The 26,266-nt window shown below is 46.9% G+C and overlaps 1 protein-coding gene across 1 annotated transcript in view; it reads left to right on the top strand.

Moving 5' to 3' along the window:
• The first annotated feature begins 63 nt into the window (after nucleotides 1–63).
• LOC142582550 (uncharacterized) overlaps nucleotides 64–26,266 on the top strand; it is a 40,244-nt gene continuing 14,041 nt past the window's right edge. The window contains exons 1-9 of the mRNA XM_075692400.1: nucleotides 64–11,048; nucleotides 11,135–11,254; nucleotides 14,490–14,612; nucleotides 16,125–16,244; nucleotides 17,806–17,919; nucleotides 18,734–18,790; nucleotides 23,356–23,484; nucleotides 25,416–25,547; nucleotides 26,052–26,180. Of these exons, the coding sequence (XP_075548515.1) occupies nucleotides 1,268–11,048; nucleotides 11,135–11,254; nucleotides 14,490–14,612; nucleotides 16,125–16,244; nucleotides 17,806–17,919; nucleotides 18,734–18,790; nucleotides 23,356–23,484; nucleotides 25,416–25,547; nucleotides 26,052–26,180 (10,705 nt within the window). The 5' untranslated portion in view covers nucleotides 64–1,267. The remainder of the gene's footprint in view (nucleotides 11,049–11,134; nucleotides 11,255–14,489; nucleotides 14,613–16,124; nucleotides 16,245–17,805; nucleotides 17,920–18,733; nucleotides 18,791–23,355; nucleotides 23,485–25,415; nucleotides 25,548–26,051; nucleotides 26,181–26,266) is intronic.

The following is a 26,266-nucleotide window of genomic DNA, read 5'->3' as shown; positions in this document are numbered from 1 at the left end:
CACTCTTACCACTGAAAAAGAAACTGCTGCGACTACAAGTGAGAGAACTGGAGCGCCTTCCACACTGACAGAGGGTACCACGCGCGGCGCAGTAACAACGAGCACGACACCGTCTACCACTCTTACCACTGAAAAAGAAACTGCTGCGACTAGAAGTGAGACCACTGGAGCGCCTTCCACAGTGACAGAGGGTATCACGCACGGCGCAGTAACAACGAGCACGACACCGTCTACCACTCTTACCACTGAAAAAGAAAGTGCTGCGACTACAAGTGAGACCACTGGAGCGCCTTCCACAGTGACAGAGGATATCACGCGCGGCGCAGTCACAACGAGCACGACACCGTCTACCACTCTTACCACTGAAAAAGAAACTGCCGCGACTACAAGTGAGACCACTGGAGCGCCTTCCACAGTGACAGAGGGTATCACGCACGGCGCAGTAACAACGAGCACGACACCGTCTACCACTCTTACCACCGAAAAAGAAACTGCTGCGACTACAAGTGAGACCACTGGAGCGCCTTCCACAGTGACAGAGGGTATCACGCACGGCGCAGTAACAACGAGCACGACACCGTCTACCACTCTTACCACTGAAAAAGAAACTGCTGCGACTACAAGTGAGACCACTGGAGCGCCTTCCACAGTGACAGAGGGTATCACGCGCGGCGCAGTAACAACGAGCACGACACCGTCTACCACTCTTACCACTGAAAAAGAAACTGCTGAGACTACAAGTGAGAGAACTGGAGCGCCTTCCACAGTGACAGAGGGTATCACGCGCGGCGCAGTAACAACGAGCACGACACCGTCTACCACTCTTACCACTGAAAAAGAAACTGCTGCGACTAGAAGTGAGACCACTGGAGCGCCTTCCACAGTGACAGAGGGTATCACGCACGGCGCAGTAACAACGAGCACGACACCGTCTACCACTCTTACCACTGAAAAAGAAAGTGCTGCGACTACAAGTGAGACCACTGGAGCGCCTTCCCCAGTGACAGAGGGTATCACGCGCGGCGCAGTAACAACGAGCACGACACCGTCTACCACTCTTACCACTGAAAAAGAAACTGCTGCGACTACAAGTGAGACCACTGGAGCGCCTTTCACAGTGACAGAGGGTATCACGCCCGGCGCAGTAACAACGAGCACGACACCGTCTACCACTCTTACCACTGAAAAAGAAACTGCTGCGACTACAAGTGAGACCACTGGAGCGCCTTCCACAGTGACAGAGGGTATCACGCACGGCGCAGTAACAATGAGCACGACACCGTCTACCACTCTTACCACTGAAAAAGAAACTGCTGCGACTACAAGTGAGAGCACTGGAGCGCCTTCCACAGTGACGGAGGGTATCACGCGCGGCGCAGTAACAACGAGCACGACACCGTCTACCACTCTTACCACTGAAAAAGAAAGTGCTGCGACTACAAGTGAGACCACTGGAGCGCCTTCCACAGTGACAGAGGGTATCACGCGCGGCGCAGTAACAACGAGCACGACACCGTCTACCACTCTTACCACTGAAAAAGAAACTGCTGCGACTACAAGTGAGAGCACTGGAGCGCCTTCCACAGTGACAGAGGGTATCACGCGCGGCGCAGTAACAACGAGCACGACACCGTCTACCGCTCTTACCACTGAAAAAGAAACTGCTGCGACTACAAGTGAGAGCACTGGAGCGCCTTCCACAGTGACAGAGGGTATCACGCGCGGCGCAGTAACAACGAGCACGACACCGTCTACCACTCTTACCATTGAAAAAGAAACTGCTGCGACTACAAGTGAGAGCACTGGAGCGCCTTCCACAGTGACAGAGGGTATCACGCGCGGCGCAGTAACAACGAGCACGACACCGTCTACCACTCTTACTACTGAAAAAGAAACTGCTGCGACTACAAGTGAGACCACTGGAGCGCCTTCCACAGTGACAGAGGGTATCACGCGCGGCGCAGTAACAACGAGCACGACACCGTCTACCACTCTTACCACTGAAAAAGAAACTGCTGCGACTACAAGTGAGACCACTGGAGCGCCTTCCACAGTGACAGAGGGTATCACTCACGGCGCAGTAACAATGAGCACGACACCGTCTACCACTCTTACCACTGAAAAAGAAACTGCTGCAACTACAAGTGAGAGCACTGGAGCGCCTTCCACAGTGACAGAGGGTATCATGCGCGGCGCAGTAACAACGAGCACGACACCGTCTACCACTCTTACCACTGAAAAAGAAACTGCTGCGACTACAAGTGAGAGCACTGGAGCGCCTTCCACAGTGACAGAGGGTATCACGCGCGGCGCAGTAACAACGAGCACGACACCGTCTACCACTCTTACCACTGAAAAAGAAACTGCTGCGACTACAAGTGAGAGCACTGGAGCGCCTTCCACAGTGACAGAGGGTATCACGCGCGGCGCAGTAACAACGAGCACGACACCGTCTACCACTCTTACCACTGAAAAAGAAACTGCTGCGACTAGAAGTGAGACCACTGGAGCGCCTTCCACAGTGACAGAGGGTATCACTCACGGCGCAGTAACAATGAGCACGACACCGTCTACCACTCTTACCACTGAAAAAGAAACTGCTGCAACTACAAGTGAGAGCACTGGAGCGCCTTCCACAGTGACAGAGGGTATCATGCGCGGCGCAGTAACAACGAGCACGACACCGTCTACCACTCTTACCACTGAAAAAGAAACTGCTGCGACTACAAGTGAGAGCACTGGAGCGCCTTCCACAGTGACAGAGGGTATCACGCGCGGCGCTGTAACAACGAGCACGACATCGTCTACCACTCTTACCACTGAAAAAGAAACTGCTGCGACTACAAGTGAGAGCACTGGAGCGCCTTCCACAGTGACAGAGGGTATCACGCGCGGCGCAGTAACAACGAGCACGACACCGTCTACCACTCTTACCACTGAAAAAGAAACTGCTGCCACTAGAAGTGAGACCACTGGAGCGCCTTCCACAGTGACAGAGGGTATCACGCACGGCGCAGTAACAACGAGCACGACACCGTCTACCACTCTTACCACTGAAAAAGAAACTGCTGCGACTACAAGTGAGACCACTGGAGCGCCTTCCACAGTGACAGAGGGTATCACGCACGGCGCAGTAACAACGAGCACGACACCGTCTACCACTCTTTCCACTGAAAAAGAAACTGCTGCGACTACAAGTGAGACCACTGGAGCGTCTTCCACAGTGACAGAGGGTATCACGCGCGGCGCAGTAACAACGAGCACGACACCGTCTACCACTCTTACCACTGAAAAAGAAACTGCTGCGACCACAAGTGAGACCACTGGAGCGCCTTCCACAGTGACAGAGGGTATCACGCACGGCGCAGTAACAACGAGCACGACACCGTCTACCACTCTTACCACTGAAAAAGAAACTGCTGCGACTACAAGTGAGACCACTGGAGCGCCTTCCACAGTGACAGAGGGTATCACGCGCGGCGCAGTAACAACGAGCACGACACCGTCTACCACTCTTACCACTGAAAAAGAAACTGCTGCGACAACAAGTGAGACCACTGGAGCGCCTTCCACAGTGACAGAGGGTATCACTCACGGCGCAGTAACAACGAGCACGACACCGTCTACCACTCTTACCACTGAAAAAGAAACTGCTGCAACTACAAGTGAGAGCACTGGAGCGCCTTCCACAGTGACAGAGGGTACCACGCGCGGCGCAGTAACAACGAGCACGACACCGTCTACCACTCTTACCATTGAAAAAGAAACTGCTGCGACTACAAGTGAGAGCACTGGAGCGCCTTCCACAGTGACAGAGGGTATCACTCACGGCGCAGTAACAACGAGCACGACACCGTCTACCACTCTTACCACTGAAAAAGAAACTGCTGCGACTACAAGTGAGAGCACTGGAGCGCCTTCCACAGTGACAGAGGGTATCACGCGCGGCGCAGTAACAACGAGCACGACACCGTCTACCACTCTTACCATTGAAAAAGAAACTGCTGCGACTACAAGTGAGAGCACTGGAGCGCCTTCCACAGTGACAGAGGGTATCACGCGCGGCGCAGTAACAACGAGCACGACACCGTCTACCACTCTTACCACTGAAAAAGAAACTGCTGCGACTACAAGTGAGACCACTGGAGCGCCTTCCACAGTGACAGAGGGTATCACGCACGGCGCAGTAACAACGAGCACGACACCGTCTACCACTCTTACCACTGAAAAAGAAACTGCTGCGACTACAAGTGAGACCACTGGAGCGCCTTCCACAGTGACAGAGGGTATCACGCGCGGCGCAGTAACAACGAGCACGACACCGTCTACCACTCTTACCACTGAAAAAGAAACTGCTGCGACTACAAGTGAGACCACTGGAGCGTCTTCCACAGTGACAGAGGGTATCACGCGCGGCGCAGTAACAACGAGCACGAGACCGTCTACCACTCTTACCACTGAAAAAGAAACTGCTGCGACTACAAGTGAGACCACTGGAGCGCCTTCCACAGTGACAGAGGGTATCACGCGCGGCGCAGTAACAACGAGCACGACACCGTCTACCACTCTTTCCACTGAAAAAGAAACTGCTGCGACTACAAGTGAGAGCACTGGAGCGCCTTCCACAGTGACAGAGGGTATCACGCGCGGCGCAGTAACAACGAGCACGACACCGTCTACCACTCTTACCACTGAAAAAGAAACTGCTGCGACTACAAGTGAGAGCACTGGAGCGCCTTCCGCAGTGACAGAGGGTATCACGCGCGGCGCAGTAACAACGAGCACGACACCGTCTACCACTCTTACCACTGAAAAAGAAACTGCTGCGACTACAAGTGAGAGCACTGGAGCGCCTTCCACAGTGACAGAGGGTATCACGCGCGGCGCAGTAACAACGAGCACGACACCGTCTACCACTCTTACCACTGAAAAAGAAACTGCTGCGACTAGAAGTGAGACCACTGGAGCGCCTTCCACAGTGACAGAGGGTATCACGCACGGCGCAGTAACAACGAGCACGACACCGTCTACCACTCTTACCACTGAAAAAGAAACTGCTGCGACTACAAGTGAGACCACTGGAGCGCCTTCCACAGTGATAGAGGGTATCACGCGCGGCGCAGTAACAACGAGCACGACACCGTCTACCACTCTTACCACTGAAAAAGAAACTGCTGCGACTAGAAGTGAGACCACTGGAGCGCCTTCCACAGTGACAGAGGGTATCACGCACGGCGCAGTAACAACGAGCACGACACCGTCTACCACTGTTACCACTGAAAAAGAAACTGCTGCGACGACAAGTGAGACCACTGGAGCGCGTTCCACAGTGACACAGGGTATCACGCACGGCGCAGTAACAACGAGCACGACACCGTCTGCCACTCTTACCACTGAAAAAGAAACTGCTGCGACGACAAGTGAGACCACTGGAGCGCCTTCCACAGTGACAGAGGGTATCACGCACGGCGCAGTAACAACGAGCACGACACCGTCTACCACTCTTACCACTGAAAAAGAAACTGCTGCGACGACAAGTGAGACCACTGGAGCGCCTTCCACAGTGACAGAGGGTATCACGCACGGCGCAGTAACAAGGAGCACGACACCGTCTACCACTCTTACCACTGAAAAAGAAACTGCTGCGACGACAAGTGAGACCACTGGAGCGCCTTCCACAGTGACAGAGGGTATCACGCACGGCGCAGTAACAACGAGCACGACACCGTCTACCACTCTTACCACTGAAAAAGAAACTGCTGCGACTACAAGTGAGAGCACTGGAGCGCCTTCCACAGTGACAGAGGGTATCACGCGCGGCGCAGTAACAACGAGCACGAGACCGTCTACCACTCTTACCACTGAAAAAGAAACTGCTGCGACTACAAGTGAGAGCACTGGAGCGCCTTCCACAGTGACAGCGGGTATCACGCGCGGCGTAGTAACAACGAGCACGACACCGTCTACCGCTCTTACCACTGAAAAAGAAACTGCTGCGACTACAAGTGAGAGCACTGGAGCGCCTTCCACAGTGACAGAGGCTATCACGCGCGGCGCAGAAACAACGAGCACGACACCGTCTACCACTCTTACCACTGAAAAAGAAACTGCTGCGACTACAAGTGAGAGCACTGGAGCGCCTTCAACAGTGACAGAGGGTATCACGCGCGGCGCAGTAACAACGAGCACGACACCGTCTACCACTCTTACCACTGAAAAAGAAACTGCTGTGACTACAAGTGAGACCACTGGAGCGCCTTCCACAGTGACAGAGGTTATCACGCACGGCGCAGTAACAACGAGCACGACACAGTCTACCACTCTTACCACTGAAAAAGAAACTGCTGCGACGACAAGTGAGAGCACTGGAGAGTCTTCCACAGTGACAGAGCTTATCACGCACGGCGCAGTAACAACGAGCACGACGCCGTCTACCACTGTTACCACTGAAAAAGAAACTGCTGCGACGACAAGTGAGAGCACTGGAGCGTCTTCCACAGTGACAGAGCCTACTACGGACGGCGCAGAAGCAACGAGCACGACAGCGTCTACCACGGTTACCACTGAAAAAGAAACTGCTGCGACGACAAGTGAGAGCACTGGAGCGTCTTCCACAGTGACAGAGGCTACCACAGACGGCGCGGAAACAGCGAGCAAGACACCGTCTACCACTGTTACCACTGAAAAAGAGACTGCTGCGACGGCAAGTGAGAGCACTGGAGCGTCTTCCACAGTGACAGAGGCTACCACAGACGGCGCGGAAACAGCGAGCAAGACACCGTCTACCGCTGTTACCACTGAAAAAGAAACTGCTGCGACGGCAAGTGTGAGCAGCGGAACGTCTTCCACAGTGACAGAGGCTACCACGGACGGCACAGAAACAGTGAGCACGACACCGTCTACCGCTGTTACCACTGAAAAAGAAACTGCTTCAACGGCAAGTGATCGCAGCGGAACGTCTTCCACAGTGACAGAGGCTACCACGGACGGCACAGAAACAGTGAGCACGACACCGTCTACCACTGTTACCACTGAAAAAGAAACTGCTTCAACGGCAAGTGATCGCAGCGAAACGTCTTCCACAGTGACAGAGGCTACCACGGACGGCACAGAAACAGTGAGCACGACACCGTCTACCACTGTTACCACTGAAAAAGAAACTGCTTCAACGGCAAGTGATCGCAGCGGAACGTCTTCCACAGTGATAGAGGCTACCACGGACGGCACAGAAACAGTGAGCACGACACCGTCTACCGCTGTTACCACTGAAAAAGAAACTGCTTCAACGGCAAGTGAGAGCAGCGGAACGTCTTCCACAGTGACAGAAGCTACCACGGACGGCACAGAAACAGTGAGCACGACACCGTCTACCACTGTTACCACTGAAAAAGAAACTGCTTCAACGGCAAGTGATAGCAGCGGAACGTCTTCCACAGTGATAGAGGCTACCACGGACGGCACAGAAACAGTGAGCACGACACCGTCTACCGCTGTTACCACTGAAAAAGAAACTGCTTCAACGGCAAGTGAGAGCAGCGGAACGTCTTCCACAGTGACAGAAGCTACCACGGACGGCACAGAAACAGTGAGCACGACACCGTCTACCACTGTTACCACTGAAAAAGAAACTGCTTCAACGGCAAGTGATCGCAGCGGACCGTCTTCCACAGTGACAGAGGCTACCACGGACGGCACAGAAACAGTGAGCACGACACCGTCTACCACTGTTACCACTGAAAAAGAAACTGCTTCAACGGCAAGTGATAGCAGCGGAACGTCTTCCACAGTGACAGAGGCTACCACGGACGGCACAGAAACAGTGAGCACGACACCGTCTACCACTGTTACCACTGAAAAAGAAACTGCTTCAACGGCAAGTGATCGCAGCGGAACGTCTTCCACAGTGACAGAGGCTACCACGGACGGCACAGAAACAGTGAGCACGACACCGTCTACCACTGTTACCACTGAAAAAGAAACTGCTGCGACGGCAAGTGAGAGCAGCGGAACGTCTTCCACAGTGACAGAGGCTACCACAGACGGCACAGAAACAGTGAGCACGACACCGTCTACCACTGTTACCACTGAAAAAGAAACTGCTTCAACGGCAAGTGATAGCAGCGGAACGTCTTCCACAGTGACAGAGGCTACCACGGACGGCACAGAAACAGTGAGCACGACACCGTCTACCACTGTTACCACTGAAAAAGAAACTGCTGCGACGGCAAGTGAGAGCAGCGGAACGTCTTCCACAGTGACAGAGGCTACCACGGACGGCACAGAAACAGTGAGCACGACACCGTCTACCACTGTTACCACTGAAAAAGAAACTGCTTCAACGGCAAGTGATAGCAGTGGAGCGTCTTCCACAGTGACAGAGGCTACCACAGACGGCGCGGAAACAGCGAGCAAGACACCGTCTACCACTGTTACCACTGAAAAAGAAACTGCTGCGACGGCAAGTGAGAGCACTGGAGCGTCTTCCACAGTGACAGAGGCTACCACAGACGGCGCGGAAACAGCGAGCAAGACACCGTCTACCACTGTCACCACTGAAAAAGAAACTGCTGCGACGGCAAGTGAGAGCAGCGGAACGTCTTCCACAGTGACAGAGGCTACCACGGACGGCACAGAAACAGTGAGCACGACACCGTCTACCACTGTTACCACTGAAAAAGAAACTGCTGCGACGGCAAGTGAGAGCAGCGGAACGTCTTCCACAGTGACAGAGGCTACCACAGACGGCGCGGAAACAGCGAGCAAGACACCGTCTACCACTGTCACCACTGAAAAAGAAACTGCTGCGACGGCAAGTGAGAGCAGCGGAACGTCTTCCACAGTGACAGAGGCTACCACGGACGGCACAGAAACAGTGAGCACGACACCGTCTACCACTGTCACCACTGAAAAAGAAACTGCTGCGACGGCAAGTGTGAGCAGCGGAACGTCTTCCACAGTGACAGAGGCTACCACAGACGGCGCGGAAACAGCGAGCAAGACACCGTCTACCACTGTTACCACTGAAAAAGAAACTGCTGCGACGGCAAGTGAGAGCACTGGAGCGTCTTCCACAGTGACAGAGGCTACCACAGACGGCGCGGAAACAGCGAGCAAGACACCGTCTACCACTGTCACCACTGAAAAAGAAACTGCTGCGACGGCAAGTGAGAGCAGCGGAACGTCTTCCACAGTGACAGAGGCTACCACAGACGGCGCGGAAACAGCGAGCAAGACACCGTCTACCACTGTCACCACTGAAAAAGAAACTGCTGCGACGGCAAGTGAGAGCAGCGGAACGTCTTCCACAGTGACAGAGGCTACCACGGACGGCACAGAAACAGTGAGCACGACACCGTCTACCACTGTCACCACTGAAAAAGAAACTGCTGCGACGGCAAGTGAGAGCAGCGGAACGTCTTCCACAGTGACAGAGGCTACCACAGACGGCGCGGAAACAGCGAGCAAGACACCGTCTACCACTGTTACCACTGAAAAAGAAACTGCTGCGACGACAAGTGAGAGCACTGGAGCGTCTTCCACAGTGACAGAGGCTACCACAGACGGCGCGGAAACAGCGAGCAAGACACCGTCTACCACTGTTACCACTGAAAAAGAAACTGCTGCGACGGCAAGTGAGAGCACTGGAGCGTCTTCCACAGTGACAGAGGCTACCACAGACGGCGCGGAAACAGCGAGCAAGACACCGTCTACCACTGTCACCACTGAAAAAGAAACTGCTGCGACGGCAAGTGAGAGCAGCGGAACGTCTTCCACAGTGACAGAGGCTACCACAGACGGCGCGGAAACAGCGAGCAAGACACCGTCTACCACTGTTACCACTGAAAAAGAAACTGCTGCGACGGCAAGTGAGAGCACTGGAGCGTCTTCCACAGTGACAGAGGCTACCACAGACGGCGCGGAAACAGCGAGCAAGACACCGTCTACCACTGTTACCACTGAAAAAGAAACTGCTGCGACGGCAAGTGAGAGCACTGGAGCGTCTTCCACAGTGACAGAGGCTACCACAGACGGCGCGGAAACAGCGAGCAAGACACCGTCTACCACTGTCACCACTGAAAAAGAAACTGCTGCGACGGCAAGTGAGAGCAGCGGAACGTCTTCCACAGTGACAGAGGCTACCACAGACGGCGCGGAAACAGCGAGCAAGACACCGTCTACCACTGTCACCACTGAAAAAGAAACTGCTGCGACGGTAAGTGAGAGCAGCGGAACGTCTTCCACAGTGACTGAGGCTACCACAGACGGCGCGGAAACAGCGAGCAAGACACCGTCTACCACTGTTACCACTGAAAAAGAAACTGCTGCGACGGCAAGTGAGAGCACTGGAGCGTCTTCCACAGTGACAGAGGCTACCACAGACGGCGCGGAAACAGCGAGCAAGACACCGTCTACCACTGTCACCACTGAAAAAGAAACTGCTGCGACGGCAAGTGAGAGCAGCGGAACGTCTTCCACAGTGACAGAGGCTACCACAGACGGCGCGGAAACAGCGAGCAAGACACCGTCTACCACTGTCACCACTGAAAAAGAAACTGCTGCGACGGCAAGTGAGAGCAGCGGAACGTCTTCCACAGTGACAGAGGCTACCACGGACGGCACAGAAACAGTGAGCACGACACCGTCTACCACTGTCACCACTGAAAAAGAAACTGCTGCGACGGCAAGTGAGAGCAGCGGAACGTCTTCCACAGTGACAGAGGCTACCACAGACGGCGCGGAAACAGCGAGCAAGACACCGTCTACCACTGTTACCACTGAAAAAGAAACTGCTGCGACGACAAGTGAGAGCACTGGAGCGTCTTCCACAGTGACAGAGGCTACCACAGACGGCGCGGAAACAGCGAGCAAGACACCGTCTACCACTGTTACCACTGAAAAAGAAACTGCTGCGACGGCAAGTGAGAGCACTGGAGCGTTTTCCGTAGTTACCGAAGATACTGGAATAATACCAAGTGTAAGTATTTTAACTATTGGCACAGAGTCGTCCACAAGTATGAGTTCGGAAAGCACAGCGAGAGCATATTTAGGTGAGAGCAATGTACATGGTTTATCTTGACGGTTTTGATTGTGATTGGTGTTCTGACAAATTCATTTCTGTGCCTCATTTTTCCAGATTTGTGCGATATATACGGTCACAGGTGTAATGGAAGAGAGTGCAGGACAAACAACAATACTTATGAATGTGTGTGCAGTGAGGATGAATATTTCAACACCACATCAAAGGAATGCCAGAGTAAGATGAAAAACGGAAAATTTAACTCTAATATTGGTGTTAGTTTTTTCAGTGCTCTGTCGTATTTTCCTTGTATATCGTCCTGTTATCACAACACCTTTTTTTACTGTCTGGAGGCACCACTAGTATTTTTGGCACCACTAGTATTTTTTTGCGACAGCCTTATGAAAATGGTTATTAATGGGAAGCTTTACCGCGAGGCCAACTCACATATCGGCGGCCGAAGGTTGTCGTGAGCCGCTGCGCTCATTGAATACCTTGGCACGTGAATGCCGCAGCAGAGTGGTAGGATGCAAGGGTGTGTCGCAATAGGGCTAAAGAGCGGAAGTCTCAGAATTACCGCTGCAGATTGTAAATAAACATGACTTCACAAGTCCTGTGTGTCGCTATAAGGTTTGAATGATAATCGCATTACCTAAGATTATCATTGTCAAATACGCTTGCCGTAATACAACAATAATTTTTTTTTAACCTAAGGTGCAGCAATTGAGACATGTGACACACCAACATGCCAGAAAACGTTCGTAGCTTTTTCCCGCAAAAACTCTTTTTCTCGACTGAATGTACTCAACTTGTAATGGTGGCATATATCCTAAATCACGAAATAAAAATACTGGTGGTGGGTATGATCAGACTAAACATAATTTTGTCCACATTACATATAAATGATATGTTGCTGAATCCTGATGTGACTCATCGCCGCATAGCTGTAATCAAGCTTTCAACATGGGTACATTTCCAGAAGGCATGGAAATTGCGTAGGTAGTAGTCGTCCCAGAGATGGCACTCACAATGAATTGAACAACTGTCACCCTATATCGGTGCATCTTTATTAGAGAAATATTTAGACGAAACATAGTAATCACCATTAATCAAGTTCCTCGGTAATCGCCAAATGTGTGTAAGACAACGATCTGCTTTCCGAAAAAAAAAACAGGAAATGTCGCACAATTGAATATAAAAAATTAGATTATCAATTTCTAATAATTATACATCGTTGCTGTATTTTTCCGTTTCAAGAAGGCGTTCGATTGGGCCAAGGATGATATTTTGTTTCGTAAACTACCTCGTTACGTTATCCAATGCACAGAAGTAAATCTTATACGAAATTATTTATGTAGCAGGGTTCAGTTCACCTGCTTAAACGGGTATAGTTCATGCATACGTCCTGCAGATGCCACAGATTCAGGACACAATCATATATGCAGATGATAGAAGTATATTTTTTTCAGGTAGACACTTCATCCATCTTGAAAGCGTAGCTAATAGATGGTGAATACAATTGTCAATCTGGTTAGATTTAATTGAACCTAAATTGAATGTCCCGAAAATTGATTATATAACCTTCAAAAAGCTTAGCAGGACTGACGATTTTAAGGTTTGTATTAAATTTAGGAACTGCTCTACTCGAAGGTAACTTGCGCACAAATATTTAGGTGGCGTTTTCGATTCTTCAGACAAACAAGTTCCACACAAATTCGTCTGGGTCAACATCACTATCGTAAAACATTCAAGATTTGGTGTCGAATTTATTAAAACAGCAGTTATAGTATGCATCTTCTTATTCTCATCTTCGCTACTGCCACTAACCTGGGGTATAACTACAAAGGCAAACTTAAACAGGTTATTAAGTCTACAAAAAAGAGCTGTGCGCTACTAGGAAACCTAAAACAGAGTCCCCACAGCAACTTTCTTTTCTTTCTTTTCTAGTTACTAGCAGTTCCATCTAAATCTTGCTATGTATACACAGAACGAAATTATTCGTGAACAGCATACTCAGTTCTGATCTTCTATGCCGGACAATATGCAGTAACATTTAGGACTGCCGACTTGGAACACCAATATTCAGAACTAAATGTGGAACACAGGTACTCGCTTACCTAATAACTAATGCCCTAAACAAAAATCACCAAATTGCTAAGATGATTCAGCAATCCAAGTTGGTTTACTGCGTGAAAAAATAAAGGTTGGTTGGTTAGAATAACACTTCTTGAGTGCTACGTAGTTTGCTGCATACGTGTTAGTCTTTTCTATATTTCTTTTATTTATTGTGTAAGGTTTTACACAATTTCTCAACGTTGTTGTATTTTGGAATTATTCCTAATCTTTTCGCATTGCCTAGAAAAATGCATCTATAAATTGCGAACAATTGTTAGCTTCTTGTATGTTTTTTATAGTTTCCATTTGCATTAATTTTTCCTTTACTTGTTTCTAATTGTTCTCCTGTGATCAGGTACTTTTCCGCCTCTGAGAACTGTATGTGCACGGGAGGCTTCTTCAGGCCGTTGCATCTACCTTTAGGCTCTTCATCCGAGGAAATGTCGGTCAGAAGGAACAATATAAACAAACAAACAAACGAACAAACAAACAAACAAACAGACAAACGAATGAATGAATGAATGAATGAATGAATGAATGAATGAATGAATGAATGAATGAATGAATGAATATTGATTCCATAATTTGGGTAATCAAGAATGTCATCGTATATTTAGTAAACTTGCTTTCAATACGCTTTTCAGTGGTTCCGACAGTTCTTGCAGGTAGATGTAAATGTAGAGCATAGACATCAGTGGCACATACCCATTCTGGGGGATTGGCCAAGAACTGGGTAGTTCTATATAAGAATAAGAAAAAAAAGAATGATAATATAACTGTGTATAAAATTGGTAAACAGGTATGCGGGAAGTAATAGATAGTCTTCTGATGTTAATAGAATGTAGGAATAAATGAAAACGAAAATAGTGCTAATATAATGCAGGTTTCTCCAGTTGAAACGTATTTCTCTATAATTGTAAATATACCCCACACAACAAGGGGTATCATTTATAATACGCGAGAACTTCCGTTCATAAAATTGCAACGATCTGTTTCTTGGTTCATTTCGGCATTTCTTACATGAACAATGTTTCTGATGCCTTTTGCACAAGAAAACAAAAATTCATGCAGTAATGCGTTAAAGATGCATTCAGTGTGGGTGCGCAGATGTAAACTTTCTTGCTCTTGAATACCAAACCCCTGTGGCACAACAGTCATGACTAGAAAATTCAGCACACACATGCGATGCAAGCAGCATTTCATCGTGAACAACCTAAATTTTGCTTGACATTATCTGAAAAAGAAAGCGTCTGTAAACGCATTCATTATTTAAATATACGACTCTAGTAGAAGAACTAACATTTGACTATGACTCATGTTACACATACTACCATCGCTTCCATGCTTATTATTACAGATGCTAAGAACTGCAACGTTATCCCATGCAAGCTTGGAGACTGTAAAGACGACAATGGGATGAAAGCTGGACGCTGTGAATGCCCGGCAACCCAATTCCCGGATCTATCAATAAATTGCAGCAGTAAGTTCGGGTCGCACATTACATTGTATTTCTAACATGTCACCCTAATTTCATGAGCACTTATGATTTGATTAGCACGATATCACAATACGCCATACCTCATCACAATGGTATTGGATTTCAAAACAAATTTTCAATTCGTGCAATGTGGTTGTACACTATAAGTGGAATACTATTTGATTACAGGGTATGTAGTAATAGTCAAATCAATTCAAACCCTAGCGCCCTAGCGTCATCACTAGACCTACATCCACCGGACACCATCATGAGTTTAACATGTCTCCTTTTCATCATCGCCCGTATGCGTTTGAAAACTGTGTTTTTACCACACTTTAGAACTGTTAAATGCTTTACCCGATCATGATCGATCTTCCTCGCGTGCCAAGTTACGCTCGTATATTGCTAACCACTGATTTTTAGTCCATCGGGTTATGCTTTTTTGCTTTTTTCCTTTTCTATATTTGCGATATCCGTGTTTCCCGCTCCATAACACTGCAATAGCCCTTCGGGGTTGGAGTATCCTGAAATGCACAATGTAAATAAAATATAGCTCGCACTAGATTCGTACTTACCTGTGTTTAAGTAACGATTTATATTATGACAGACAGACGCTAGATTGCCACTCAAGAGTGCAATAGGGCCCAAAAGTATACTGAACTTAGAAAAACAATTTCCATGGATCCTGTACACGTATCCCGGTATTCAAAGTTTCAATCTATATTAAAGTTTTTGAAACCTAGATCGTGATTTTTTATACTCTAAATTCCAGGCTTTAACACAGCACGGATTCACGTTTGTTGGGAAGCCTACGTCCTGCAACCTGACGTTGCCGCTTTTCTATACATGCAAAGCACTGAAAGTATCCTTGTTAAACGACACGTCGACAGTTTTGTCCTTGCAAGGTTTTTCATGATTAACGAAGTACTCATCAGCACTATAATCGAAAGCTTTTAAACAGGTTAATAATCGGAGGAAGTACAAACAATTACATGCAGAAATGTTAGCAGCTTCCCGTCTGTTTATTTCTTTTACTTCAAAAGTATAATGCGAATAGCTCATCAGGATGTTAACACACAGCTATTTTAACAACTCCGGTAAAGAGTAGCAAAACCATGACCTTGACTTGCAATTCAGCGTATTCGTTGTTCTTCAAATGTTTAGCTTAACCTTCACCTTTGAAGTATTCGCACTGGCGTATGTATTCTTTAGTCCACTCGTTCGGTTTTCTTTTACACTGCTGGATTGTCTTGTTGCGCCGAATTCTCAAGGGTAAATATTTCGTTGCCTTCACTAGACTTATAAAAACTAAGGCCTCCTTTAGTGCGGTAAAATACCAGGTACACGGTACGGTTAGTAAGAATATACAATATACACAGGAGAGCGTTCTAATTGGAAACAATATAACAGAATATTTAAGCGTTATCTTCAACCTCTGCTCAGGGTAATATTTTACTAAAAAAACGAGATTACCCAGTAAAAGCAATGAAAACTTGCAAACTTTATCAATTTCAGTAAGCACAATGAAGCATGAAGAGTGCAAGAAGAAGAATGCAAGTGCCAAGCTGCGCGATGATGGTAAAGTAGATTGCGTTTGCAATGATGGCTTCAGGATGATCAACGGGATGTGCAAAGGTAAGGAAACTCTTTTTCTCTGTTCATATATACAGTTTAGGATTTCTTTCGTCAATGTGATGTCCAATGGGAGATGCTATCTGTCAGGCTATGAACATTCTAACAAAATGCTGAACGGCTGCGTTTAATTTGCAAATACCACGACTAATCAGTACTTTTCTTTTTGTAAAACAGCACTGTACATTTTTATTAACGTATCAAACTGTTTTCGAGATCTAAATACAGTAAGGCGACACGAAAGAGAAAAAATATGTGGAAATGTATTAGCAAATCCTACTTCCACAATGACGAAGAAGTCTCGGTTACCTTAGTGGGAGGCTTGGCTCGCTAGAAAGAAATGCATGAACAAATATACGTGGAAACGCCACCGCCTAAGTGTTCTCACGTGACTTCGCTGTGACGACGTGGATTTCGATGGCGTTAGCTTCGGGCTAGTTCGCTTTCTGGACTTCAAGATGTACCACGTTCTGCGCTAAGAGAAATGATTAGACTGGACTTAGCAAGTTTCAAAAATTTTTATTGGCCACATTGGCTCAAATATATAAATAAATACGTTCAAATCAATAAGTCGTATTCACAATACTGGCGTTGGCTGCCGTGCGAAATTGAAAAGACAGGAAAATTAAGCATTCGTTTTCTGATCTTGCGATCACACTTTCATCAAACTTTTGGGTACTGGAATTTTGAAAGAAAAATGTATCAATCTTAACTGATTCGGAGATTCCTTGTAGGGTTCTAAACACACACACACACACACACACACACACACACACACACACACACACACACACACACACACACACACACACACGCACGCACACACATATATATATATATATATATATATATATATATATATATATATATATATATGAAGAAACGAAGGGGCACACGAAACTTGCATATTTAATGGCTTAATGTTTCGGCCATGGCACGGCCTTCATCAGAATAAACCTACAAAGCCATGCCACGACCGAAACGTTAAACCATTAAACGTGCAATTTTCGAAAGTTGCACACTGTAGGCGATTCTGTTTAGTTGGAGATTTAGAGTATTGAAATACTATCCTAAAAATATTTGTATTTTGAATTGTGACAATTCGATTCGAAGACTAAATCGAATAAAGATATATTCGATTGCTTATTCGAAAGCTTCGGATATTTCCATACCGCTTCGTCTTTTGTAGAGCTGATCATTTGTTTGAACAATTAGGAGCATAGTTATTAACTTGGCCCATTTGTACCGCGATGACTACTCTCGCCTGCTCATGAGGTACATCGTCATAAGGAGTTCACTGCTGGCGAGAAAGCTATCGGCAATTCATAGAAACAGCCACAGAAATGTTCCAATGAAGGCTGCGATATGGGTGGGCAAGTTGCAGTAGGAGAGTGTCTATATAAACCAGTGTGATTAAAAGGTGGTGCGCAGTTCCAGAACTAGGAAACGCGTATGCTGTCTGGCGCAAGTAAAGGATGAAAACATTTGAGTGAGGTCTGCTTGCGACGTGATGGGACTGTAAGGAATACAGATATTTTCTTTCCTTTTCATTATTCTTGCTCAGATGTGGTATGCCTGGATTATTCAAGTACCTGCAAGACATTGTGTAAGAATTCACATTTAGACCGAGCTCAAAGGCAAGGTTGCTGCGCCGGCTGGGAACCTCACAACTGCACCGGTCAGTAATTCTGTTGAATGTGTCTTGAAATCACCGCCTTTTAGTGTTATTTGACAAACTTGCCAGAAGCTGCAGGGACTCGGAAAGAGACCAATGTACCCAGTGGGCAGTATTGTGCAGGACGCCCTCGCCGACCGTTCAGGCGTACCAAACAAAAAACTTGTGCAGTGTCAATTGAAACCAAACAATTCTGCTGCCTTTTGCTATATACACAAATATGGGTAAAATTGTAATAGGACACAGATAAAAGAAACATGATGCGCTTTATAGGCATCAACAATTTTCTTTTGATAAGTGATTGACAGAACTTGTTTGTTCTACTGTAGAAACGCGCATACAGATTGGAAGTTAAAGAAATGATTGGGATTTACGTGCCAAAACCACGATCTCATTATGAGGCACGCCGTAGTGGAGGACTCTGTATAAATCTTTATCACCTGGGGTTCTTCAACGCTCACCTACATCTAAGTACACGGGTGCTTCTGCATTTGGCCCCCTCGAAATGCGGCCGCAGTAGCCGGGATTTGATCCCGCGACCTCGTGCTTAGCAGCGCAACAGCAAAGCCACTAAGCAACCACGGCGAGTCAGATTGGAGGTTGCGGTAATAAATTTATAAACAATATACCTGGTACAATACCTATAGAAAACAACCAACCTTAGATTCAGATATTCATCTTTCAATGATGTAAACACTGTATGCGCGGGCAGGGTGAAGCATAGCCAAGGTACCTGATTCAAGATGTTATCGCGAGAATGTCTTGCGAAGTGCACCCTGGCGACCACAGTCCTCTTCTCTTTACTATGTACGTACAGCCCCTGGAAAAACGAGCTGTGACCCTGGATGGGTACTGGATGGAGAGAAATGCGTTGGTAAGTACTTGGACTCATTCAGGAAAATGGCAGCTGCAGTCAGGAAAGGCTCAAGCAAAGCTCGGTGTTGAAATACGGCATAAAATCCCAGCGCCCATTGTAGTGCGCTTTCCAATCGCTCTTAATAGCTATTTACAGATACAAAAATTACTGGTCAAGGTTTATAAATAACAATAGGGTAAACTAACTGCGGCATTGCGGCATATATATTGCCGCATCTATATTGCGGCATTATCTTTACCAAAGGTTACTGATCAAAACGCCGCATCTGTACATTGATCATACTGCTCAAGAAATGGCCAGCTATGTATCTTAATCAGTGCATGGGTCCTTATTACGACGTTATGCCGCTGTGAGAATCAGCTCACCGAGTACGTTAGAAAATATAGCTGCGTTGTTAAAAGTGATGTGATATTCACTCAGGAACAGCATGCCAATACATTACCAGAAAAAGGATACATGTTCGTGCTATGGAATATTATCGTTTGTCTTGCGAAGCAACATGCACCGAATCTGTGATGGATTTTATCGGCTGTCAGAGGGGCAAAACTCTGGCATTATTATACATAAATATCTCGAGGATTAGATATGCAGAACTGACAAACATATCCCTGTCGGCAGTTTTGTACTAATGCGTTTACATGAGAAGTGCAAAACTTAGTACCCTTCGTGAGAAAAACCTTAAGACTATAACTGTAACGCTAAAATAACTATGCAACAGTGCACAAAGAGTAACGCCTATACCAGTGCGACATTTTCGAAGCTAAATGGATGTTACAAAAACACCTACGAGGCGCTTTCGTTGCAGCAAAGACGTTTCTACACAAATGTAAAAAAAAAGAAAGCTAAGAGGATCAAATTAATGAAAAAAAAAAACACTGTGGGCAGGAGAAGTTCTTGAAGGTAGCCTAGTTGCAACTTTATATGCATGCCTAGAAAGCACTTCAGAGAGCAAGATAATCTTTTATAGGAAATTCACTCCCTGATTAAATGAGTAGTGCTTCTTTTCTCAGTAATGACCCACTAAAGTGGAGCAGCCGGGAGCCAGAAGTGGCTTTGGCATCAACATGCACAGTTGCCCCACATAGCAATTTATTTTTGACAAAAAATATCCCAATAGATAAAGCAAACTGAAAGGGCAGGCTAAAGATCCATTGACATAATCGTGGCTTCATTGTGTTTTCCTTTGGAGAACTGTCTGTTGGTGAAATATTCCTTAAGAGGACAATGCCGCAATATATACAGCGGCATTCGCGCAAGGACTATAACAATAAAAAAAATATTCATATCTTCATTTTCCATGATTAGTTTTTGTGCGAATATCGTATTTCATTTCTTTCGCACCGCGAATGCCCCCGTGTAAGAAATCCGCAGACGGTCATGCCACAAGTACTTCGCAGATACTCCCACATTCTTCTGCGGAAGGAGGGAAGCAGAGACGTCGCTATACGTTAGGCGTAAAGCAAGTGTCTTCATCAGACAACTTTTGCTGCAACTGACTGCAAGCAGTACACACATGCAGGCGCATCTCCCACGTGGCCTCGTGTGCACGAGGACACATAGACATGCCATGTGCCAGCTGCCGTGCTTGCACGCGCAGAAACGCGCAAGTGCACCAACGCGTAACATTAAAATAAATGCTGGGGTTTTATGGGCCAGAATCATGATACGATTATGAGGTACGCCGCAGCGGGATGTCCGTAATAATTCTCATCAGGTGGGGTTCTTTAACGTTCTTACTTTTTCTGAGGCTTGAGGCTCCAAAACAGCGAAAGGATTATAAGGCACGCCGTAGTGCGGGGGTTCCGGATTAATTTTGATCACCTCGGGTTGTTTAACCTGCACCTAATGCATGTTACACGGGCGCTTTTGCCTTTCACCGCCAACAAAATGCGATTGCCGTGGGCGGGATTTGATTCCGCTCCCTCAGGCTCGGCAGCGCAACGCCCAAGCTGTTACGCTACCACGGTGGATTGCACACACGTACAGAGCTATTCATGCTCGTGCTTGCTATGGACGTTTCACTAAGAACGTTTTCTTGTTATGGAGACGCGCTCCGCATGAAAAACGGTGATAGGCCAGACTGTATTTGGACCTACTGCTTTTCTGACTCCACATGTCCGAATGTCTGCATAATTTTCTAGACTCTTAGTCTAGTAAAGCTTTCTCTACTGGGTTAATAAGAATTCTACGAGGCACCAGCACTTGTAAAATGAAAATTACATTGGCAGCAACATGAGACCGACCACACGCAGTGACCACAGCCTTATATCAAAACATGTAGAAAACTAGCATGTATGTCCAAGAAGCAGCTACCAAACCAAAACACGCAAACGTGGTTCAACAAACCTCTTTAGAAAACTCTTAATTGTATTGCTTTCAGAAAAAAAGTCACACTTGTTGGTGGAGTCGAAGCCACCTCCCCCCCCCCCCTCCCTAAGGCGTTGCCTCCCCGCTTGCCTCCATCAGGGCACGCGAGATTGAGACGCGATCGTCAGTTCCCCTTGTTGTGCCTGGTCACGAAATGCGCAGTTACTGCCGGTGCACAACGCCGCCCCTTATCCCCCTCTCGCCCATCCCTCCACGGCCTTTCGCACGACGGAAAACGGCGGGTTCGCTCTGCGCTTTCGCCGCACGCCAGATTGAGCCGCGGCCTATGGCTCCTCGTGTGCTTTTCCCTCGTGCGCTTTTACTCGCACAGACAGCATACGACGCGCGGCGACGATGTTATAGCGATTGGACTTAATACGGAACATCGTGGAGACGGCGATGGCAAAAAACGCGCCTGAAGTGTCCTTATAATTGCTGTCGCAATAAACGTATCCCATAGGTTAAAGGGAAGAACTGCACTTAAAGGCATGATCAACCACTTCACGTACGTTTGTGTCCTATATAGGATGTCAACGTGTAGCCATTTCTTTCATTATTTGGATGGAAGCGGCACTATCCTGCCGTAAAGTGCTAAACGAAATTTTTTGCTCTATACTTTTTTTAATAATGATCACATGAAGTGTGAACTCTGTGTGGCTCGCTCAGAATGATTTACGTAATGAAATTTCGGGGCTACATGTTTATCGACTTTACGATTAAAATATGTGCTAATATTATCGCTTCATTACATTGCACGATATGGTGAAGTTACATATAAAGCTATTGGAAATATGCACCTGATGAACCGTGGCAAAATTTATTAATGTGTTTTGTGCGCTGTAACCGTAACTAATGCGTTTACAGGCTGAGGCTCAGGAGCCTGAATATGCTTGTAAGCTGAGGACCGAGAGGCTACAGATTTTTTACTGATGAAACAAAAACAAAAATAAAAAAGAATGGGGATCACAAGTTATGTAGAATCAACTCTAAACGAATTATTCTCGACGAATGTATACACAAACGCCAAGTTCCGTCTGTTTTAGGTGGTGTCTTCACTTGGCGCCCTTGTTGGTGGCGTGACGCGGCGTAAGTTATGTGGCCGTTGCTTTTCCGCATGACGAAATATAATAAAACGCGAGGGAGCCTTCCGTCCCGCTGCCAGCCTTGCCGAGAAAACTCTTCATGAAGCCATTCTCTTTTTTTCCCTCGCAGTATAAGCCCCACACGTGTCACCTTGGAATCAGTTTATTGGCCGAGAATGTTTGGCTTCCGGTAGTTTTCAGCCGATGCGCACTTGTTCCGCTGCTTTGCTTGTAGCTCTGCAGCCAGCATGGGGGAAGGAAACAGGAGGAGGCAGCATACTGCAACGCGATTGAAGCCGAAATCTGCTGGGCCAGTGGTGGCCCAACACGTGATTACACGTCAAAGTGCGCGGTTGGTTTTAGTGTGCTCGTTTTGCAGGCAGTGCCACGGCAGGGCAGCTGAACAAGCGCACACCGAAAGAAACTACTGGCATGGCTACTGGGAAACAAACGTCTCAGGAAATAGCAATTTTTGGTCCGCGATCTGGACGCAAGAGGTCACGTGTTGGGCTGTTGTTTGCTTTACGAAGCGTTCTCTTGATAAGGCTGGCTGCGTGACGTAATGCTCTCTCCTATATAATTTTCCTTCCTCCATGGCCGTCGGAGAAGGAACACTAAAACCTGCCGCGTGCTCTGACGTGACGAACACGTGCCTGGCCGATTCGTTCGGCTTCAATTCTGCTGCGCAACAATGATCTCACCTAGCTTTGCTCTTCTTTCACGTCCTGAAGTCCCATTATTTGCACGCCTTGGCTCCCACAAACAAAAATAGCACGCGTGGTAAACAACCAACCCGTCGCTGAAGCGAGAGCACCCGTACGAAAAAAACGCCCTTGGCGAGGTGCTCCCAGACGCGCGGATGAAGACACCACCTTGCGGTGCTGCAGGGATGCGAGTTTTGCGTAATATGACTGCGGCTCTGTGCTGTCATTGGAGGGAGAGCGCATAGCATCGCCTAGCCTTTAGGAGGCGAGTTAGACCATTATCGCGTTTGCTGATGTTAGGCTAAACCTTAAACGGTATAAGGTGTGTAACTGTACGTATACCGCCGCATCTAGCACCACATCAACTGCCGTCAAAGGCTTACTAATCAGCAACCAACAATTGTTTCAGATGCCTGTACGGCTAACCAAACTGGACAGTTTTGCCAGGGTGGCTGCACGCCTGGAAACAAAAGCGTGCCTTTCAGCTGCAAGTGCGGTGCCAATGAAGCCTTCAATCCAGCAACGTTGACGTGCGAAAGTATGTATGAGTGATGCTAAATGCCTACCTTAATTCTCTCCTCCGAGATATACTAGTTACTATAGAATATAGTAATTTCTATGGTTATTTTTATTTATTCAAACGGTTACGTTCTTTTTTATTTCATGGTATATGGGGAGAACGTTGTGGGTGATGTAGAGGTGTCATCTTTATGAAAGGAAGCATGCGAGTTCGTAGCGAGCAGCCTGTCGCGAATGCCGCGTGACATGGCGACATGTAAAGAGAAAGCACGAGAGTGGTGCCGTTTCTTCTACAGCCTGCGCTCCTTCTGGGCAGGTTTCCTTCTTTCCGTTTGTAAACCGCACGCGAGCAAAGGAGAATGGAAGCATCATACAGGCAGTCTTGGTATGCCTGTCATTCCCCACTGTTTACTCTGATTCCTTGCAAAGCTGCGATATATACAGTGCGTCCATTTCAAATTTAACTGAGATCGTTCTTGTTCGCTGGAGTGGCGAAAAAAAAACGATAAAATAAACGTTTCTAACGGAGGTGCAAGCAGGGGACGGAACGGGCTTTCTTCTCCTTTTGTTTTCGCGTCCACTCAAAGCGCCGGACTACACATGTGGATGAGGGAGCTATTTGTCATGTGCTCACGTGTTCCCTTTCGTAAATATCACGACACCACTTGCGATAAAGTTTAGGCTGAGTGTGAATTTGTAAAAAAAAAATGATACGTATGTGATAATTCTATAGAGCGTCACAAGTGTATTTTACGAACCACGTAGGAAGTTTGTCTAACATGCATGAAGACCTCAACGTGCCTCAAAAGTTAGCATGCCGTGACGCATCTCATTGGTAGTGTGCCGACAGTGTTTCAAGTGCTATAGTTTTTACAGTGATTGTAAAAAAAGGAAAATTCATCAGCTTTACACGGGCGTTATCCGCTATGTTTATGATTTTTCCCGAGCAAATGATGACTTACACGGACTTAACATTTTCTGAAAATAGAGGAATTGTCAAGTGTAATCAATGGCAAAACATTAAAGTTTCGGGCTGAATAATTATCTTTGCATATAATTGCTGCATCCTTCTTTTCTCTCAATTTTTGTATGCTACACGAGGTACGCAACAACTTCCTCCTGTTCCTCAGTGAAGCGAATGAGGCACCTTGTTGTTATTACGTGAAAAGATGAGAACCATGTAAAGCGATGCCAGGTAAAGAGCTTTACCAGGTAAACTTCTAAGCGAGTGGGTTAGTTATGACCTTTGCTGTCTATTGCCTATCGTAGCACTCCGGGGCTTTTAAGCGTTTCTTCTAAACACCGAAACTTTTACCTAGACGTACTGGAATAGCCATAACAATCACTGAGATCAAAGTTTGGTGATATTAGAGGAACAATATGGCTGATGTGTATGCGAGGGTAAAATTGTTTAGGTAAAGTACGGCTTTTGCTAAGAGCGCATAAGGCGAAGCTCGCAAGCAATGCATGTGGACAATGTTTTAAACGGGTGAATCATACGCGGGCATAGATTTTTAAAGTCACCGTGTATGTGTAATTGCAAAGTGTAATTACAGTATTCTTTGCGGAGAAGCTAATGACTCAATAGTTGGAAACATTTTCAATTTTATCTGAATAATTGGCATCAGGCAACGAAAATTTTTAATCGTACCTCTCGAATGAAATTGATTTCCTAGAAATTCGCTCTGATTCCGCAAGATCGCAGTAGTCTGCTCTCTCTTTTCTTTGACTCTTTTAGCCTTCAAGAACAGATTTGTGCTTCACCAGATCGGCGTAGTGAAACGTAAAACTAACGACATATTCAAAAAACGTTTAGGACAGTTTTCTGTTCTTCAATAGTCTTCTTTAACCTACTTGTTTTTGATGTGGGGATCTACAAAGCGCAAGAACGGAGTGTTTTTTCAGAATACCAACTATTGTAGCAATTACTTTTTCTCGTTGCGGATACAGAGAGAAGAATGTGCAGCACGCTGGAGAAAAACAATTGCGCGACTTCTGGCTACACGGAGTGCCTGACGGAGGAAGGAGTCCCCAAATGCTCCTGCAAGGAGAATGAGCGCTTTGATGGGACGAAGTGCTCAAGTGAGTACTGAAGGTCAACATATTAGGCATGATCATTCGAATTTAATTGAAATCATTCAATAACTCACACAATGATCCAGTTACCCACTTTGTCCAAAGCGGTATGTGTATTCCGAAGTTACCGGTATGAGTAAACACATACCAAATTTTTTGCCCAGCCCGTTGTTGCAGGACTCTTACTGGCCTCAAAGACAGCACTTGATTATATGGGGAGACTCTTAGTCGAGAGAGCACCTGAATTCAAAACATTGTACTTTATATCTTGTAACATGAGTGCCTGCCTTTATTGGAACGTGGGACAGGTTATAGCAATGATAAACTTGCTACAAAAGGCAAACATCCTTGTTTCGTAGTCCTTTGTCATAATAGAAAATATGACCGCTTGGAAAAGCAGTGTTCTCAATTTATTTTTTTTTAAATGAACTACTCCCCTTGGGGAGCTTCTGGGTAAACGTTATCCTATTCATCGGGTGAATGATCGGCGGGTTGTGCCTTCATTTGCAGGTACGTGCAGTGAAGATAAAACCAGGCAGTGTGAACTGCGGAAGGCAACATGTGAGATAGAGAACAAAGTTGAAACTTGCACGTGCAATTATCCCAAGGCATTCAACGCGGAAGACATCTGCACAGAAGGTATGCCACAATCAAAAGACGTTTTTGATGAAACTTTTATGCGGACGTTTTATACCCTGGTGCTGTTATTGAGGAAAGTGTTTCGT

Source organism: Dermacentor variabilis, chromosome 5 (genome assembly GCF_050947875.1).
Source record: "Dermacentor variabilis isolate Ectoservices chromosome 5, ASM5094787v1, whole genome shotgun sequence".
Lineage (NCBI taxonomy): Eukaryota > Metazoa > Arthropoda > Arachnida > Ixodida > Ixodidae > Dermacentor > Dermacentor variabilis.
This window is presented reverse-complemented; position numbering and strand designations above follow the sequence as displayed.